Genomic DNA, 18,268 nt, shown 5'->3' on the forward strand with positions numbered 1-18,268 from the left:
GGAATACGAGCATATTTCTGGCTTAGAAAAATGGTAGTCATTTGGTTAGTACTAGCTGGTTGAATGCTTTATTGTACCATTACTGAATACTGGAAACTTCCCATGGCAGACGAGATAGGAACCAGTCTTGTTTAGGAAATGCATTTTCAAATACCCTATTAATAAAAGGTGAGGGGTCCCTGCTCATATTCAAGACGCTCATTTTTTAGCCAAAATGGAAAGGCTACAAATTTCATCTCATGCTCTGGAGTACGCGGCTTGTCCATAGATGACAGCGTATTGTTAATTTATAATGCTGCTTTAAGTGATCATAGGGGCCGAATTTTTTTTTTTGAAGAAGCTTTTAAATCAATTTTTAAAACAGCCAAAAAAAAGTCAAAAAAATATTACAAGTGTGAAAAAAAATCCTTTTTTTCATTTTTCCCATAAAAAATCTAAACCATTAAAAAAACTCACATACAGAATTTGGTATCGCCATATTTGTAAAAGTCCAAAGTATTAAAATATTTAATTGTTAACGGTTCATTCATACAACGTAGGCGTTTTTACGTTTGTCTGCTGACACTGTAAAACTGTGTGAATGGGCGTTTTTTCGCGATCATGGTCAGCGTTTTCTCACCCATTCACACAACTGTGAGCATCGTTTTTAGCAAAAAAATACGCTGCACCCTGGAAAACCCTCGCTTTGCAATAATCCTCGGGATGCCTTCCAGTGCCTATATAGAGGCACCTGTAAGCCTTTTGCAGAGTTGGACACTGCAAAAATGCCTCCCCCTCCCTTTTTTTCCCCTGCTCCCATAGGAGTCTATGGGAGCTGCCGCCGTATGTTGGCCAAAAGATAGTTCCAGAACTATCTTTTTGGCCACTGTATATACACCGAACGTATTTCGGTATGTTCTATTTTTAGCGGGTCGATATTTTCATGCGCCGTATATTCGCCCCTGTGAACAAATGCATTGGAAATAATGCCTCAGATAGTCACGTATATACGGTCGGGTGTAAAAACGCAGCGTATATGCACTCGTGTGAATAAGCCCTAACATTGTAAAAAAAGCAGTACAGAATGCAAGAATTGCGTTTTTTTGTTACACTGGCCCCCCAAAAAATTGAACAAGAGGGGATCTCAAAGATGTACCCCAAAATGGTACAAAAAAAAACAGCTCACCCCACAAAAAATGAGCCCTCACATAATAAGTGTCAGGATATAGAGAAGAAAGGCTCTTTACTGTTTTTAAAGTAGTAAAGTATATAAAAAAAAATAAAACAAAAAAAAAAATATATATATATATATATATAAATCTGGTATCGCTATATTTGTACAGACCCCCAAAACAAAGTTCATATGTCATTTTTACTGCACTGTGAACACTGAAAATACTAATCTCCCCCCCCCCCCCCCAAAAAAAAATAAATTGCACAATTGCATTTTTTTTCCATTTCAGACCACTTAAAAAATGTTATAGTTTTGCAGTATAATATGTGGTGCATTCAATGGTGCTATTACAAAATACAACTTATCCTGCAAAAAACAAGCCATAATACAGCTAGATTGATGGGAAAAGAAAAAAGTTATAGCTCTAGGAAAGTGGAGATGGAAAAACAAAAATTAAAAAATGAAAACGTTCTGGTCCTGAAGGGGTTAAATGATGAGTTACAATCCACATCTGATCAGAGTGTCTGATAATAGCTCTCCTGAACTAGAGATTTGGGGCGTTAAATAGGTTGTACCAGCATTACAAGTTATCCCCTAGCCTAGAATAGGGGATGACTTGCTGATTAGTGAGACCCCCACCAGTCCTAAGAATGCGGGTCCCGTGTCCCCCTGTTCTCATCACTGCAGGGATGCTTTTTAAATCTAAGTATATGAAAAGGGGCAATTTCATCATAGCAATGTTCATAGATTATGAAGTATGTATGCATGTATACATCTTATGAACCCTAGAGCCGTGTCACATGATGTGCAGGGTGGATTAAGTATACTAAGGCTTTCACTGCCCTCCATGTAAATGTCCATAGAATTCATTAGCAGGAATTTGAATAGTCTTATACTATATGTATGTAAATACACTCTTACCAAAAGTAATTCGACACCTGAGCAAGAAAGAAAAGTAGTATTTATTTCCATATGTTAACACTTAGTTGGTTTACTTTGGCCCTAATGACTTTGGAAACTCTCCGTAGCTTACTTTCTACTAAAATCTGATACACTTCAGCTGGTATTTCCCTCAATTCATCCTGAAAATATCTGACGAGTTCCGTCAAAGCAGATAGACGCTGTTCATGTTTCTTGACCCGCTGTTCCAGTTTATCGTAGAGATGTTCAGTAGGGTTCAGGCTGGGACTCTGTGCAGCCAGTCCAATCGTAAATATCCATATCCTCAAACCAACCTAAAACAGCGTTGGATTTGTGACAAGGCGCGTTGTCTTGTTGGAAGTATGGCTGACCATTCCCAGAGTATTGCCACATTGTTGACAGCACATTATTGTCCAGAATGTCCTGTCACACCTCCATGTTTATAGTTCTTTCACTACAACCAAAAAAATGAGACCATGCAATGTAACACATCCCCAGGCCATAAGGGAACCTCCTCTGTATTTACCTCTTGGCACAACACACTCAGGCAATAGGTGTTCCCAGCATCCTCCACACCCAGGTACCGGGTGATTGGAAGAGCAGTGTAATTTAACTTTATAGAATGTTCTTCCATTACTCAATTGGCCAATGATGATGCTACTTGCATGATTGTAGACGAGCCAATGCATCTTTCTTGAGAAAACTCGCAGGATGTTTGCAGGATGAATGGAGGGAAATACCAGCTGAACTGTGTCAGACATTAGTAGAAAGTATGTCATGGAGAGTATCCCATATAATTAGGGCCAAAGGGGGTGCCACTAAATATTAACCTATGGAAATACAACTTTTTTATTCCTCCTCAGGTGTCCAATTACTTTTGGTAGGATAGTGTACATAGTTAGCCATTCCCTATGGGATCTATACACTTCACCTTCTTTAGGTTGTTATATAAAGCACAATATGGAAATTTGCTTTTATTTATAGATTGCAAATAAAAAAATGATGAGTGATGAGTAGTGTTGGCACCTATTTATGATGATGCCCACCTTACTCTAATTCCCACCCTCTGCCTCCTGTCTAATTTCTCCTCTTTGACATATACCCTGTGTAGTACTTGATCCCTCTTCTTAAAAGGTATGGGCTTTTTTTTAACCAGTTCCTGACCAGAAATGATAAATCCCTTCATTATTAGTCATGGGATATTCTGGGCATTTACTACTGATGACTTATCTGTGGGATAAGTCATCAATAGTCGATCTTGGGATCTTTGCCGATCGGCTCATCCTCCGCTCTACTGTCAAAGCAGCCGAGTCAGACAGGACAGGTCATCCATTGTAAGTACCCAGAACACCCCTTTAATGAAAATCTTAAATGAAGAAAAACTTAAAAGTAGTCCTATAATTTGAGTTAGGGGCTGTTCATACTTTGTTTTTCTGTATGTCAGGAGTTTCCGTCAGGGGTTACGTTTAAATGTTTGAAACGGAATGTAAACATCTGGATAGAAGCTTTCACTTTTATAGCTGAGATAGAGCGCAGTGGGTCTCCGTATCCACAGCTTTCTGTTCATTTTTGGTATTTTGACCCATAAAGAATATTGCGATGGACCTATTGGCCGCCGTTTCAGCAATAGAGGTCCTTTTAGGTTCCATCTGAATGCAATTTGTGGGGATTAAGACGTGACCCCTGACGGAATCCACGATGGAAATAAAAGCTAAATGTGAATGGCCCTTAAGGGGGTTTTCTGATTAAGGCACTGTTCACAATGTCTTTGTTGAAGCTCTATTACTTTTGATGGCAGGAATACTGTAGCGTGCATCGCTGTTCTCACAGTCATAACATCAAAAGTCTCCAGTATTCCACATTGGGGATCTGTCAGTGTCTGTTTGGTTCTGTCTCACATCAGATCCGCCACAGCATCATGGCTTCTGTTATAAACGGAATCCACTATGCAAATATTCTTTGCAGTGAAGGCTTGGTTTAGTGATCCTTAACCCCTTTAGTGGCACGTCCGGAAAATCTCAGTTAAACCCCGGAAGATTTGCGTGGACAGCTCTAGTTCTGAAATGTGAAGAGCACTGAGCTGCCATCTAAAATCTTCCGGGATTTTTATTGCATTGTGAAGCATGACATGGTAATAATAAACCTGCCCCTGAAGTGGTTAAAGGGGTTGTATGAGAGATGAAAAAACATGGCTGCCATCTGTGCAGCTTCTGAAAAGAAAACATCCTAAAATGTAACTAGGTAGGGCTGGTGAGACCTAGGGTCCATAATTTACCCTACCAGCCGGGCAGGTAATTTACTCTACAGGTCGGTGCTTGTATTTATTTTTGCTTTAGTCGAGCAGTTATTATCAAGCACTGTAAATCACAGTTAAGTTCCAGTTGGAACAGGTCACCGCTGCAGTTCATTGGAAACCCTTGCTCCTCTTCCTGGTGTCTGCGCTCCGTACATGCATGGAGGAATGCAGACACCAGGAGGATCTTCTGTGATCTGCAGCAGCATGCTGTCTCAACCGGAGCTCAACTGTAAGTTGCAGTGCTTGATGATAGGGTTGCTGACAGAACTTCATGGGTTTGCTAGGGATACTATTACTGCTAGGTACACTAAGGGAGGAAACAGTTATTGCTGGGATTACTAAAGGAGACACTGTTACTACTGATGACAATGAAAGGGGCACTATTATCACTCCGGCCACTAAAGGGGGCACTATTGCTACTGGGCCAACTGAGAGGGGACACTATTACTATTGGGACCACAGGAAAAACAATAGTAATACGTTGTGATAAGCCACGGCCCTAACCACACCACCAAATCACGCACTCTTTTACCTTGGCTGGTAATTTTTGGTGACAAAGGTGGCAAACTTAATGAGACCGGAGAGGGTAGGGCTGGGGATGGATCTCAATATCGCAATCTCCTATAGGGCTTAGTGCCAATAAGCCTGACAGGAACAAAGAGTGTAGTATTAGCTTCCGGCATTCCACTCTTTTCCTCTCAGGTCTCATCAGCTCATCCTAGTTACATTCTAGGATGGGTTTCACTGAGGCTGCACGGGTGGTGACCATGTTTTCTTACTTCGTGTAAAACACTTTTAAGGCCCCTATATACATTAGAGAAAAGTAATTTAATCCCTTCGGTCAATGCCACCAATTTTGGCAGGATTGACCGGCTGTGGTATGTGTATGGGAACCTCTCGCATCTCCCCCAACACATGATGTTGAAGGGAAAGAAGGATTGGGCACATTGAGTTTCAATGCCTAATTCTTTAGTACTCCCTGGGAAAAAGGGAACCTGATTAAAATCACAGAAGAGAAATATCATACAGACAAAAAAATCACAGAAAGCGGCCACGCTTACTGATACAAGAGGGCAGGCATATACACCATGTAACCCCCAGCATGCAGACAGCCAGAATGCTAAACGGAGGAGCCAAAATCATGAGTCAGCCACTCATAAACCCTCCTAAATAATGAGTTGGGCTGCTCAGTGTTTATTCCTGCACAAAAAAGTAGATAAAGGGTGTCCTACCACATGGTACATGTAGTGCACCACACAGGCTTACAACCTATTAATAACATCATATTTAAAACCAGCCGACTGCCTGGCACCCTAAAGGTGAACCACACTGGCAATGGTACCCTGGGCTTCCCCAGTGTTTAAAACTGCACTGCATGTTATTGATAAATACTAATAAACATGAGGTATTCACTGATTTTTGGCCAAAATACGTGAGCCCACAACCGTCATCAGTGTCCTCACAGGTGATTCTGGCTCATCCATTTAGCATTTTGCCTCTCTTCATGTTGGGGTTACATGGTGTATATGCCTGCCCCCTTGTATCAGTAAATATGGCCGCTTTCTGTGATAAAGGGAACCTGTCATCAACTATAGGCATCATAAACTAAGTTATGATGCTTATAGTTTAGGTGGCGTGAAGTCCAGGGAGACTCTTTTCATAGTCATCCAGTCTTCTGTTCCTGTGGTGTCACCCGGCAAAGTCAGTGCATTTGATGATAGATGTTCTACAAGTCATCACCAGGGATGTCTGAACACGGCTATCTCCCCTCTGGCCATGAAAAACACATGAATGCTCAGCTAAACCAAGCGACCCTGTGTATGGGGGAAGTCAGGAGAAGTAGTGGAGCGTTCAACTGACAGCTATTGACGGTATATGGGCGCCTTTAGATGGTACCAGCTTCACCAAGTCTAATAGTAGACTCTACTGAGTCAGACAAGCTCAGTTTAATAGATCGCGCCAGATATATAGCACTGATTATTATAAATCATCTTCCATTGTGGCACCTCAATGATTACTGGGTGGTCAGGAAGTGAGATTTCCACATTACACACAGTTTATGTCTTTTCCCAGTTCCTTAAAAGCTGCACAAAGTAGGAGGCACTTAATAATACATAGCTAAAGCCGCAGAATTCACTTCTTGATTGTCCATTAGGCCGGTCTCTGTAATGCTGCCATCAGCTCATGTTATAGTGATTTACTATGGAAGGGTGGGGAGGTGGGTACATGCGCCTGCCATAAAAGAATAACTTCTACACTGTTCTTATTTAAGACTTCTTGCAGAGATATTTTATTAGTGAGACAAGACGTAGACATTGGCTATTGGCTCTTACTACTAATTGATGATGGATATACATAGTAATGTAATGAAGTCTAATGCCACATTACATCATATTTATGAATGCATCGATAGATTTAGTAACATTTATCAGGATATATAGCCCTATCAGTGCTCCCATCTACAAGAATTGCAAACCTTTCTTATCAGGATCTTCCAATATATTCAAATGCAAAGTCCAGAGAAGTTTCCACGGTCCATCTAAACTTTACTCTCTATCCTAGTTGCAGCTTTATCTATCCAACCCATATCATGGTCCACCAGACATGTGCTTGAATTACGCAAGACATATGGTCTTACAATACCTTCATTTGTATTTCCTCATGTCTACACTTCAGGTTTCACTAGTCCAACAAGGACACGAATCAAGCATTGTAGGACTAGAGTCACATGTGGATGCCAATGGTGACAGAAAGATGAATTGTACTGTGAGTTTCATAAGGCAGCACCGGTATTTTACATATATAGTGAACCCTCTGGAACGATCTGGATTTCTGCTTAGATAACAATCTGACCACATTTTATTAGCAATCAAAGTCGCAATTATAGACTGACACAATCTAAGTAGTAACACACAGTTGTGCTACTCATGCCTTTTATTAAGTAATCATCCACAGTGCAAGGAGAAAAACTAAGTGAAGCCTTGAATCTAATACTATATCAAGGCTCTGAGACTTTAGCAATTCTTTTGTATCCTTTTCCAGCTTCATTAGGTATGCTAAAAATTGTTTACTTTGAGGCATAATTCACAACAACCAATCTTTCTTGATAAGAACAGATTTGTCAGCAACCAGGCTTTATTTGTCTTTATTGAATGGGCAAAGCACCCGTGAAACCAACACTTCCACTCTCAACACCTATTGCCAATTAGCTCTTGCAGAAGTCATTAACATTGAAGTTCAGTTACTTTTTCTCTCTGCACTGTGGATGATTACTCAATATATTCAATAAGACATGAATGGTATAACTGTCTGTGTTATTAGTTGGATTGTGTTTGTCTATAATTATTACTTGGATAACAATCAAATCATAGTGTTTAGCAATCAATGCAGAAATCTAGGTCATTCCAAAGGATTAACTTACCTTTCCTTGAAACTGTATAGTCATCACAGTTTTCCCCAACCGATGGCTGTCCAAGTTTTGCAAAGATACAACTCCCATGAAACATTGACAGATGGAGAGACACAGGTTGGAGAACACCGATTTAAAATGTAACGCTGTTATGACGCAAGTAGGGCATATTGTGGCAGACGGAAGACGCCGCTCCTTATTTTATGTGCAGCTGTGAATCTGACTATAATAGTCATCATACTGGGAAGATAGCGAGGAATGGAACCCACCCAACCAGTGGTGGGATGAAGGAGACCTGCAGTGGTTTGATGTTCTGCAAAGCTAAATGGTGAACGTTCATAATGCATGGCCTGGTTTATGTGTTTGCTGTTCTGCTGATCATAGGAATATTTTGGTGGGTACATGACTTGCTGCATGCAGGGGCGTTCTATCTCTATGGCTTTCCTATGCATGCTGTTCTATCTACATTCATTGACAAAAAAATAATGTACCCAAATAGAAATGTTGGATTCTTGCAAATCTTGTCATACAATTATGTCTCAGGCAGATATGTAAGTAACTACAGTTATGATATGATTGGACATTGGGCCACCATAGGCCCTAAAAGTGCTTCCCCTGTTTCCCTATAAAAAAAAAGCTCTATGGGGTTATTTTGTGGTAGTGGACTGTTTATTGAGAGATCGGGAACCACTAGATGCCTCTATGATGCACTTTTTGCCAAGTTAATAGACTTTGAAAGGGGGCACATCATTGGAATGAGAGAAGCTGGATGCCCGCTATCTAGGCTGTTCTGACGAAGCTGTTAGAAGGTGTTGGGGGCAATGGTTATGTGAGGGTACGCACACACACTAAACTGAACTGCCCAGACAGACCACCAGTAGAGATGATCGATCATTTGATCTGCTGACAAGCATGAACAGATCCAACAGTTTCATTATCCACCATCCAGACACAGGTGGCACCTTCATTATAGAACCCTGTCTCTGCCCAGTCCATTTCCAGGCCCCTAGCAGAGGGATACTTGGTGTTGCCCATTACGTGTCCTGCCATTAACACCCCAACACTGTCACCTTTGTTTGTAGTGGTGTCGTGATCGAGAGACATGGACTGCTACGGATTGGAACCATATCGTCGTTAGTGATGATTCCAGGTTCTGTTTGGGAGCCGATGACAGTTGTGTTTGAATATGGAGGCCTCGTGATAAGCGCCACAATCCTGCCTTTGCTGTGGAGCGACACACTGCCCCCACTGCTGGTGTGATGATTTAGGGAACCATTGCATACAACAGTCGGTCACCCCTAGTAGTGATTGAAAGATACTAACAGATCAGTGATATATGCCGGAAATCCTGCAGCCATGTTGTCTCTCATGGCGAAGCTTACAACAGGCTTAGTCGCACGCGCAAGGCTTTTCCAAGAATGCCTCCATCAGGTTGCAACACTTCCTTGGCCTGCTGACTTGGCCTGCTGACTTGGCCGATTTTTTTGCCGATAGAGCATTCATTTGGTACCAGCTTCGGCAGCCTATGACGATCTAGAGGGTATCTACCAACAGGGTATTAGAGCCTCCTTTTGAATCGTCTAATTTTCCCAATAAACTTATCCTTTCACTAATAATCACTTACATATATCATCATTACATTCAGACATCTAAAGTTCGATTTGACTCCAACAACTCCTTCTTAGTGCATTATTCTTTTTGCCAATGAGTTAAATATCTACAATACATGTTTTAATATATACTGTGTTCATGGTTCAGCATCGTTCTATACCACGCCAAGAGCAGGTGGGCCGCTGTCACTGATATCTAATTTCATCTTTTTTTTCTTCCTCCTTTAGCAAAGTATGGAAATTCCATCATCATCCTGACCAAACTCCATGTCAAGATCTTCTGTGGACGTTTCTCAGGCATCTCTCCTTTCAAGACATGCTTGGGCTATTGCATTCTCCCACAGCAAGCTTTTTCTTGGTTGACAAGGACACATATGTTCCAGTCCACTACAGTATTTATTGCTTCAGGGTATGCCTGATGTCCATATGGCTGGTGGTGATGCTTGCATAAAGGGTCTTTGGGTAATCTCACACAAATGATGAAGATAGGTTGTTGGGAAGGTTCAATGTCTTCATCCACCTGCTTCCAAGCCATCTTGGATCCTGTTAGGCGCAGCTATGTCCATGTACTACAAGTAACATACTCAATATTAGACACATCATATACTTTGTAATTTTATACTACATTTATGTCTTCGGGGGCTCAGTTTTTCTGATACAGAGCTCCAAATCCCCTGCATTTGGAACTCTGTATCAGAAAAGTTAAATGATAAATCTCTGGTTCCCTGTGGCCACCACTAGAGGGAGCTTATTGCATACTGTTTTACCACCAGATATATTTATCCATAGGACAGAAGATAAATGTTTGATCACTGGGGGTTCAACCGCTGGGACCCCAGAAATCCTGAGAACTGTGCAAACAAATGCCTCTGTGAATAAAGTGCCCATTCTCTACCGTCGCTCTATTCACTTCTGTGGGACAGGTTAAGATCTTTGTGCTTCCATTTCATAGAAGTGATTGGAGTGGTAGTCATGCATTCACATTTTCATTCCATTCACTGGTGAATTCTGGGGTACAGTTCTTGGGATCGCTGGAGGTCCCAGTGGTCAGTCTACCAGTGAGCAGACATGTATCCTATATGTTTGGTGGTAAAACCTCTTAAATGGAACTATGGTATCCCCTTTGAGCTATATAAACTGTTATGGGACTCAAAAGTAAGGGAACGTTAAGGTTCTGTTGACATCTGCCTTATAGACTCCATTTGGAGCCTCCAGGACACATCTAGCTCAAAATTCTGGTCGACATTGCGCAGCATGCTGTACTATTTTGTCTAGTAAAATGCCGGGTGGCATACCTGAAGCCTGACAGACTCAATAAGTGCTGAATCCAACATTTATTTCATTTTCATTGCTTTTCTTATGATGGAGATAAGCAACGAAAATGATGAGAGCTGATGTGAACAGAGCCTAAAGGCCATTTCACATGAGCCAATAACCATGAGCAAGCCTTTATTGCTGTTGTTAAATGGCTGTTGTCAGCACGTGTGAACGTACCTTTATAGATTCCATGATATGCTGTAAGCTTCCTCTAGTGGTGGTTTCAGGCAGACAGAATTGTATCATTTAAAGGGGTTGTACCACAATAGAATTTTATCACCTATCTATAGGATATCTATAGGATAGGTGATATAAGTCTGATCGATGGGGGTTTCACCACTAAGATCCTCACCAGTCCTAAGAACGGAGGTGCTGTGTCCCGCTCCCCCCTTCACAAGGGCTCACTGCACCCATCTGCGGTGACATCAGATTCAATGAAACAGTGGTTGCGCATGCATGGTGCTTCTCCATTCATTTCAATATGGCTAACGGAAATAGCGGAGTACAAGAGCTCGGCTGTCTCTGGAAGTCCCATTGAATATGAATGGTGCCATGCATGTGCGATTGCCATACCATTCAGTCTGCTCACTGCAGGGATGTAGTGCACCCACATTGAGAAAGAGAGGGGGACACCCGTATTGCATTCTCAGGATTGTTGGGGGTCTCAATGGTGAGAGCCCCCCGATCAGACTTTATCACCTATGCTATGGTGGTGCTGTGTGTCAAAAAACCAAAGCTTTGACTGCTATAAGGGTATATTAAGAATTGGATTAGTGGAGAATTTTGCCCCTAAAAATTCTGTTTAACCCCTCAGGGTGTATGTTTATGTCCTTGGTGCGGGGTTTATTTGGCGCAGGATCATAAGCCAATCCTGCTCCATACAACACAGGTGTTGGCTGTCTATGATGGCCAACGCCTGCCCGTGACAGCCGCAATCAGAGTTAATCCTCTGAATGCCACTGTCAATTTTAGCAGCTGGATTTAAATGCCAAAGGCCTTTCTCACCAGTGATGTGATCACGGGGTGCCGTTCAGTTACCATGGCAGATGGGGGCATTCTGAAGGCCCCCAGGGCTGCCATGAATATATGCCTGTGAGGGTGTATCAGTGGCACACCTTTATAGACAGCATAATGCAGTATTATGTAATACTGTGGTATTACATTTTTACTGTATGAGCGATCGCAAGTTCCAGTCCTCTAAAAATACGTTAAAATAAGTTTTAAAAAAAGTTGTTTTTTTTAATTATTTGAAAAAAAAAGCCTTTTCCCATATTAAAAAAAAGCATATTTGGTAACGCCTCACCCGTAAAAATATGAATGATCAAAGCAACACATTTTTTATTCTGCATGGTGAACTTTGGCAGAAAAAAACAAACGCCAGAATTCCGCATTTTTGGTCATACCATCTCCAAGAACAAATTAAATAAAAATCCATCAAAAAGTCACACAAACTCAGAAATGGTACCAATAGAAGCTGCAGGACGTCCCAAAAAAGTGAGCCCTCACACAACTATATCGATGGCAAAAGAAAAAATTATGGCTGTCAGAATACGGCAGAAGAAAGATATTTTTTTTCCAAAGAAATTTTATTTTTTAAAAGTAATACAGCAAAAGTAAAGCTTTATAAATTTGGTGCTGTAGTAATCGTGCTGACCCGCAGAATAAAGCTACCGTGTAAATTTTTCTGCAATGTGTACACCATGAAAAGAAGCCCTCACCCACACACCTCCCAAAAATGGCAGAATTGCATTTTTTTTCATTTCACTTGACTTCGAAATTTTTAAAAGCTTTCCAGTAAATTACATGGAACATTAAATGGTACCATTGAAAAATACAACTTGTCCCACAACAAACAAGCCCCCAAGTAGCTATGTAAGCGGGAAAAAAAAGTTAGGATTTTTTGAAAGTGAGGAGGAAAAACCAAAAATGAAAAAAAAGGGTTGCATCTTATAAGGGGAGTAAGGGTGCGGGCAGACGAGCGTAGGCGTATTTACGTTCGCACGAGCGCAACGTATAATCGCCCGAGCGATCGTTTTTCACCGATCACGACCAGAGCTAGAAAGCGTATTTTCATTTGTTCCTACTTTGCAAACGGTCTTTTCGGCGATCGAATATGCGTTGGCGCGTATTTCGGTCGCATATGTTCCGTTTTTTTCGAATTGCCGTTTTTACGCGCCGTAAAATCGCCCATGTGAACGAATACATTCGAAACCATTGCCTCAGATGGTCACGTATATACGTTTGGTCGCAAAAACGCGCCATTTATGCGCTCGTCTGCCCGCACCCTAAGGGTGGACATCCACTTTAAGATTCAGTATGTGATTTGCACACTTTCTCAGTGTTGACCACACCCTACTATATTATGTTTATTAGTCTTTTTAGTTAGGTGGCACATGATGTTCGAGAGGTGGTACCTCTTCATCCTACCCCACCCCACCACCACAGTATTACAAGCCAGCACTATCTGTCTATTCCATTATCTGTGAGTGAACATGACAGTGATGACGTTTCTTCCTTTACAGCGGTCTACAGGCTTTTGGACGCTTCTTTATTTATTGTCTTCTTCCTTGGGCCGCGGCCCAGAATCCCCTTTTTCATGATTAATCTTTAATTTATTACGTTTGCGCTTAGTTAAAACAAATCATCTCTGACAAGAGGAAGCTCTGGGAGCAATCATGTCCATGGTGGAAGCCGCTACTTTTCTGGACTGAATATATGGGGATACAAATAAATCAGTAGCCATAAAAAGACTAAAAATAATATTAGCCATTAACCCTTAAAGGGCATGTTCACAATAGTCTTACTCTTTGAATTAATAGTTAAAGGGGTTGTCTGTCTCGCTTGTGAAGACTGTATCCGGACTTTATGAGTCAATAGACAAGACTCAATTACTCAAAGCAGAGAGTGACTACAAAGACTCTCTGCCTATCTCTCTTTTTCTGGAGGATCTACTACTTACTTCATTATTCAGAAGACCATTGATATCAATGGGAGGTTTGTAATACTTGTTTTATCCTGTGGTGGTGCTGCAGGGAAAATTCCCTTGGCAGATAGGTTTCCCCACAGATTACAGCTGATAACTGGGGTCTCAGCAGCTGGATACTCATGTGATTTGGTTATGTTAGAGAGACCCTTCTGACAAAAAGTGGGCAACCTCTTTATTAATAATGTTGGGTGACTTTGTTATTAGGACCTGGATACCAGAATTCTGTCATCCAAAATTTGGAACATTGGGACACGCGCCAAAATTACGATTTTAGATACAGCTTATGCTACACCTCACAACTTTTTTTTTAAAAACGGGAGTGGCTTGGATTTAGGGGTGTGGTGATGCATGGCTCATAACATTTACTATAATTAATGCCAGAAACAGGTGTAAATCCTAGCAAAATCCTCCCTAGTTGACATAGGTTTTTCTCTGATGCATGGAAGTCCCGCGCCTCTTAATACATTTGTCACCCACTGGGCACAGGGTTTTCGTAGGCCTGCTGGTGAAACGGTGGTCTAAGGAAATAAGCCCCATTGTATTACTGATAATATTACTTACTTGGGCTAAAGCTTGTATTATATCAGATATTCCAAATGTGTAGGCTTCAGAGCTGAAATCATCAAACCACTACTGAACTCATCCTTACATTGATTAACGTCCAGTTCAGTGGAACCACAGGACATTCAGGTGTCGTGGCCATAATAGGGACAGTAAAATGTGTACTTGTTACGGTTGTGTGAAACCAGCAAGCTTATCAATTTACAGATGGCAATAGCAAAGCAGAATTGAGAATGCAGCTCTGAAGTATAATACAGACAGCAGCTCAGGATCAGTACAAGATACTTACAAAGTTACTCAACATCTTATGTCCATTTAACCTATGTATACATTTATAATAAGTGGTGAACATGCACTCTAAGGATCATTTTTTTTCTGTTTTTGAGTCGCCTACTCCGGGTGTCAAAAATTCTGTTGAGCTATCAGGGAAAAACTGATTTGTTGTGTAAGATTTTGGAAAAACTGGGTGAAAACCAATGTAACAGCTATAATAAAAGTCACATTAGTAGTCACAGAGCTTCTCTAGAAACACAAATTCCATCTCTCTTCTAGTTTCTGCTCAATGTCAGTATTATCCTGGAAAGCCACACATATAGATACTGGTATAGATACTGAATTGGGATTTGTATGTTCCAGCTCTTCATCATTTAAGCCTGTTCACAAAAATATCTACACTGTGAGTTTTTTGATGTATGGACATGTATTTATAGCCAGCGGCTCCCACAGCAACCCTGCTCTGTATATATATTGACCTTCTAAACATAGGTTTCTCTTCCCTTCCATGCTGCACTATGTCGGGTTTGCACTTTCTATGTGTAGTTGATTTGAGTTGCTCTACGGCAAACATTGTCACTTAACTACAATATACGACAGTAAGCATACCAGACCGATGTGTTGTGTCATTTGTCCCTGCACTGGGAATGGGGTTGGGAAGCGAGTGCGGTAATAGACTTGTAACATAAATGGGTACTCCAGTCATTTATTATTGATGACTTATCCTCAGAATAGGTCATCTTTAGTTGATCGGTAGGTGTCCGCCACTTGGGATTCCCGCCAATCAGCTAATCCTCCAGCCCACTGTAATGCAACAGGCCAGACATCCACATCTGTGGTCTAAGCTGGCAGTGTAATTGACTGGTTCAATGGGAGCGCTACCTTCTATTGCCCTTCTAGCTCTGACCACAATGAGGACGACCGACATTGCTGTACTGGAGGATAAGCTGATCGGCGGGGATCCCAAGTGGCGGACAGCTACCAATCAAGTATTAATGATCTATTCTGAGGACAGGTCATTAATAATAAATGCCCAGAATACCCCTTTAAAGTCTTCAGTTACCTGTAGCCAAGATGTGCAGAATGGATGCCGATCACGGTCAGCGGCTGTGACTACTCGGCCATGTTACATTGAAGTTGCCTTATAGAGAGATGTGACCAGAGGCATTAGCCTTCAAAACTCTTGATGGAAGGTTATGCTGACACAAATAACCAAAAAATCATTGAATTCTAAAAGTTTTCAGCTACTTTTTTGTTAAGGTTGGCTGTGAACAATGCCAGCATCTGGAAAACTGAACACATGGACTCTGAAAGGTGGCTAAGTGCGTTGCTTACAGTGTTAGCTGTAGAGATCCATAAGCGCCTAGCTCCCCCTAGTGGTGGCAGAATGCAACCAAAATGCTATAATTGATCAATACAGAACATATATCCCCCTGTACACATATCAACACAGAATTCTGGACCTTGAAGGGAATGAAGGCATTAACTTTAACAGCGATACAGTATATTTGTTGGAGGTCTCACTGAGGACTGGAGCATAATCTGAATTTTGTTGTGATAGGGGTCCTATGATTTCTGTGTACGGCCATGGGCTTAAACACAGTAATTTAACATGTTAGCTGTAGGACTACAGTCCACAATGACTTACTAGATAGGCAGGTGCTGTCTCTAATCATGAGACATTTTTCCATCAATGCCAGTATACACCACCTAGGTTTTACAGGGAAATTCAGGAACTCTTCTTAAAGGGCTGGTGCCAAGTTATAAAGTTATTCCCTATCCACAGGATAGGGGGATAATTTTATGATTGTTGGAGGTTTCACCGCTGGAACCTCCACCAAAATCGAGAACAAGGGTCCTGAAGGTCCCCACATAAATGAAGCAGCAGCTGCGCACCTCCATTCACTTCAATTCCAGTGCCAAAGATTGGTGAGCATTTGTACTCTGCAATTTCTGGCACTCCCGTTAGAAATGAATGGTGCGGTGGCATTAATTGGTCACCGCAACTTCATTCATGCAGGGACATTTAGGACCCTCATTCTTGAGATTGGAGGAGGGTTCAGCGATTGGACCTCCACCAATCATAAAGTTATCCCCTATCGTGTGGATAATGGATAACTTTATAAATTGGCACAACACCTTTGAAATCTGGAGACTGTCAAGACTCATTGTATAGATTTCTTCTTTCCCAGGAAAAGAAAAAGGAAAAGCTGCTCTCCTTAGGTAAGAAAATGTCTTGCTTTATTTCATATGTGCCTTAAAAAGTCCAGATGAATCGGGACGCATTTCTGTTCTGCGCAATCACCCTGGGTAATCAAGGCTCGCACCGAGCAGAACCGCTTCCTGATTCATCTGGACTTTTTTAAGGCACATATGAAATAAAGCAAGACATTTTCTTACCTATGGAGAGCAGCTTTTCCTTTTTCTTTTCCTGGGAAAGAAGAAATCTATACAGTTGTGGACGCCAGGAGGCTGGACGATAAAAGCTGCACACCTAGGAGGACTTACTTGCAGGAGCTGAAGTCAGCTGTGAATGCCGAGACAGTGAGCTACTCCGTACACATATTTTCTCTGTCAGGACTCACATTAATCCCTATTGGGGTGCGCAATTCAATTTACAAATATACCTACCTGTTTTTGGGGGGAGGAAACTCAAGCAGTAGCCCTCAGGTGGATTTGAACCCAGGACCCCAGTCTGACAACAGTGCTAACCACTGAGCCACCATGCAGTTTGGTCGAACCTGACAATTTTGGCAGAACTGGCTAACCATCAATTGTGTATCTCAGATGTTCGGGTGATATTCATTTTAGAAATGTCCGGTGGGAAAAAAGGATTGGGCATGTTAAATTTCAGTATGCCTGATTGTTTTAGAAGTTTCCACCAGAGGTGTCTGGTAACAGCATATTCCCCTTCCCCTTTGAGAACACAAGTGGAGGAAATGAAGGTAAGTGCTAATTATATTTTCTATCTTTACACATAGAAGTGGTTGCATTCTGGAAGTCAGGGGATGAACTTCAAGTATACCCTCCCCCCAAACAATCTGCTGTAACTGAAACATACAAATGTTCTTACCAGGCAGGTTCTGGGCTCATTTATCTAAGATTGATGTTGCATAGCAAACCAGTAAGCCCACTCATATAAAGAATTAAAGTGAGTGTCACCTCAAAAATAATATGTTAGTAAGTACTTATAGGGAACACTTACCTGTTATTTATTTTCCTCCGATCTTGCTCCTTGTTTGCTTTTTAGCTCAGCTCCATTTGGGCAGTGCTGTGACTACAATTTGTCTAGACCAGTGGTTCCCAAACGTTTTCAGCTACCCTTTTTGAGGCAAAGGTTCCTTGTAGAGCCCCAAAGCGGGACACAGGGTGTGGTCAGGGGAGGTGTTAGGGGTGTGGCGTATCACAACATGATTTTTATCTCCATTGTTTTAAAAAGGACAGGGCTGTTTAAAAAACAGGGAAGAACACTGGAGCACTGAATGGGCTATTAACATACATTCTATTTAAAATTAACGTGCTGCAGAATTAAATCCCGCACCACATGTCAATATCCACACAGGTTTTGTGCAGATTTTTTTCACAGCGTGTGGATGAAATTGTCAAAATTACATACACTTTGCTGCTACAGCTACTGTAAATTCTGCAGCAAATCCGCCCCGTGTAGTAATAGTAACCCCCTATATTGGTGATCCCAGTAGTAGTAACGTCCCCTATATTGGCCCCGTGTAGTAATAGCGAC

The 18,268-nt window shown here is 41.5% G+C and overlaps 1 protein-coding gene across 4 annotated transcripts in view; it reads left to right on the plus strand.

Moving 5' to 3' along the window:
- The window catches only part of CCDC9 (coiled-coil domain containing 9), a 65,407-nt gene extending 50,268 nt beyond the window's left edge, over positions 1–15,139 (plus strand). For all 4 annotated transcript variants that reach the window (XM_066581132.1, XM_066581135.1, XM_066581134.1 and 1 more), the window contains exon 15: positions 9,618–15,139. In XM_066581132.1, coding sequence (XP_066437229.1) covers positions 9,618–9,647 — 30 coding nt within the window. In that variant the 3' untranslated portion in view covers positions 9,648–15,139. The remainder of the gene's footprint in view (positions 1–9,617) is intronic.
- The last annotated feature ends 3,129 nt before the right edge of the window (positions 15,140–18,268 follow it).

This window comes from Eleutherodactylus coqui, chromosome 10 (genome assembly GCF_035609145.1).
Source record: "Eleutherodactylus coqui strain aEleCoq1 chromosome 10, aEleCoq1.hap1, whole genome shotgun sequence".
In the NCBI taxonomy this organism is placed as follows: Eukaryota; Metazoa; Chordata; class Amphibia; order Anura; family Eleutherodactylidae; genus Eleutherodactylus; species Eleutherodactylus coqui.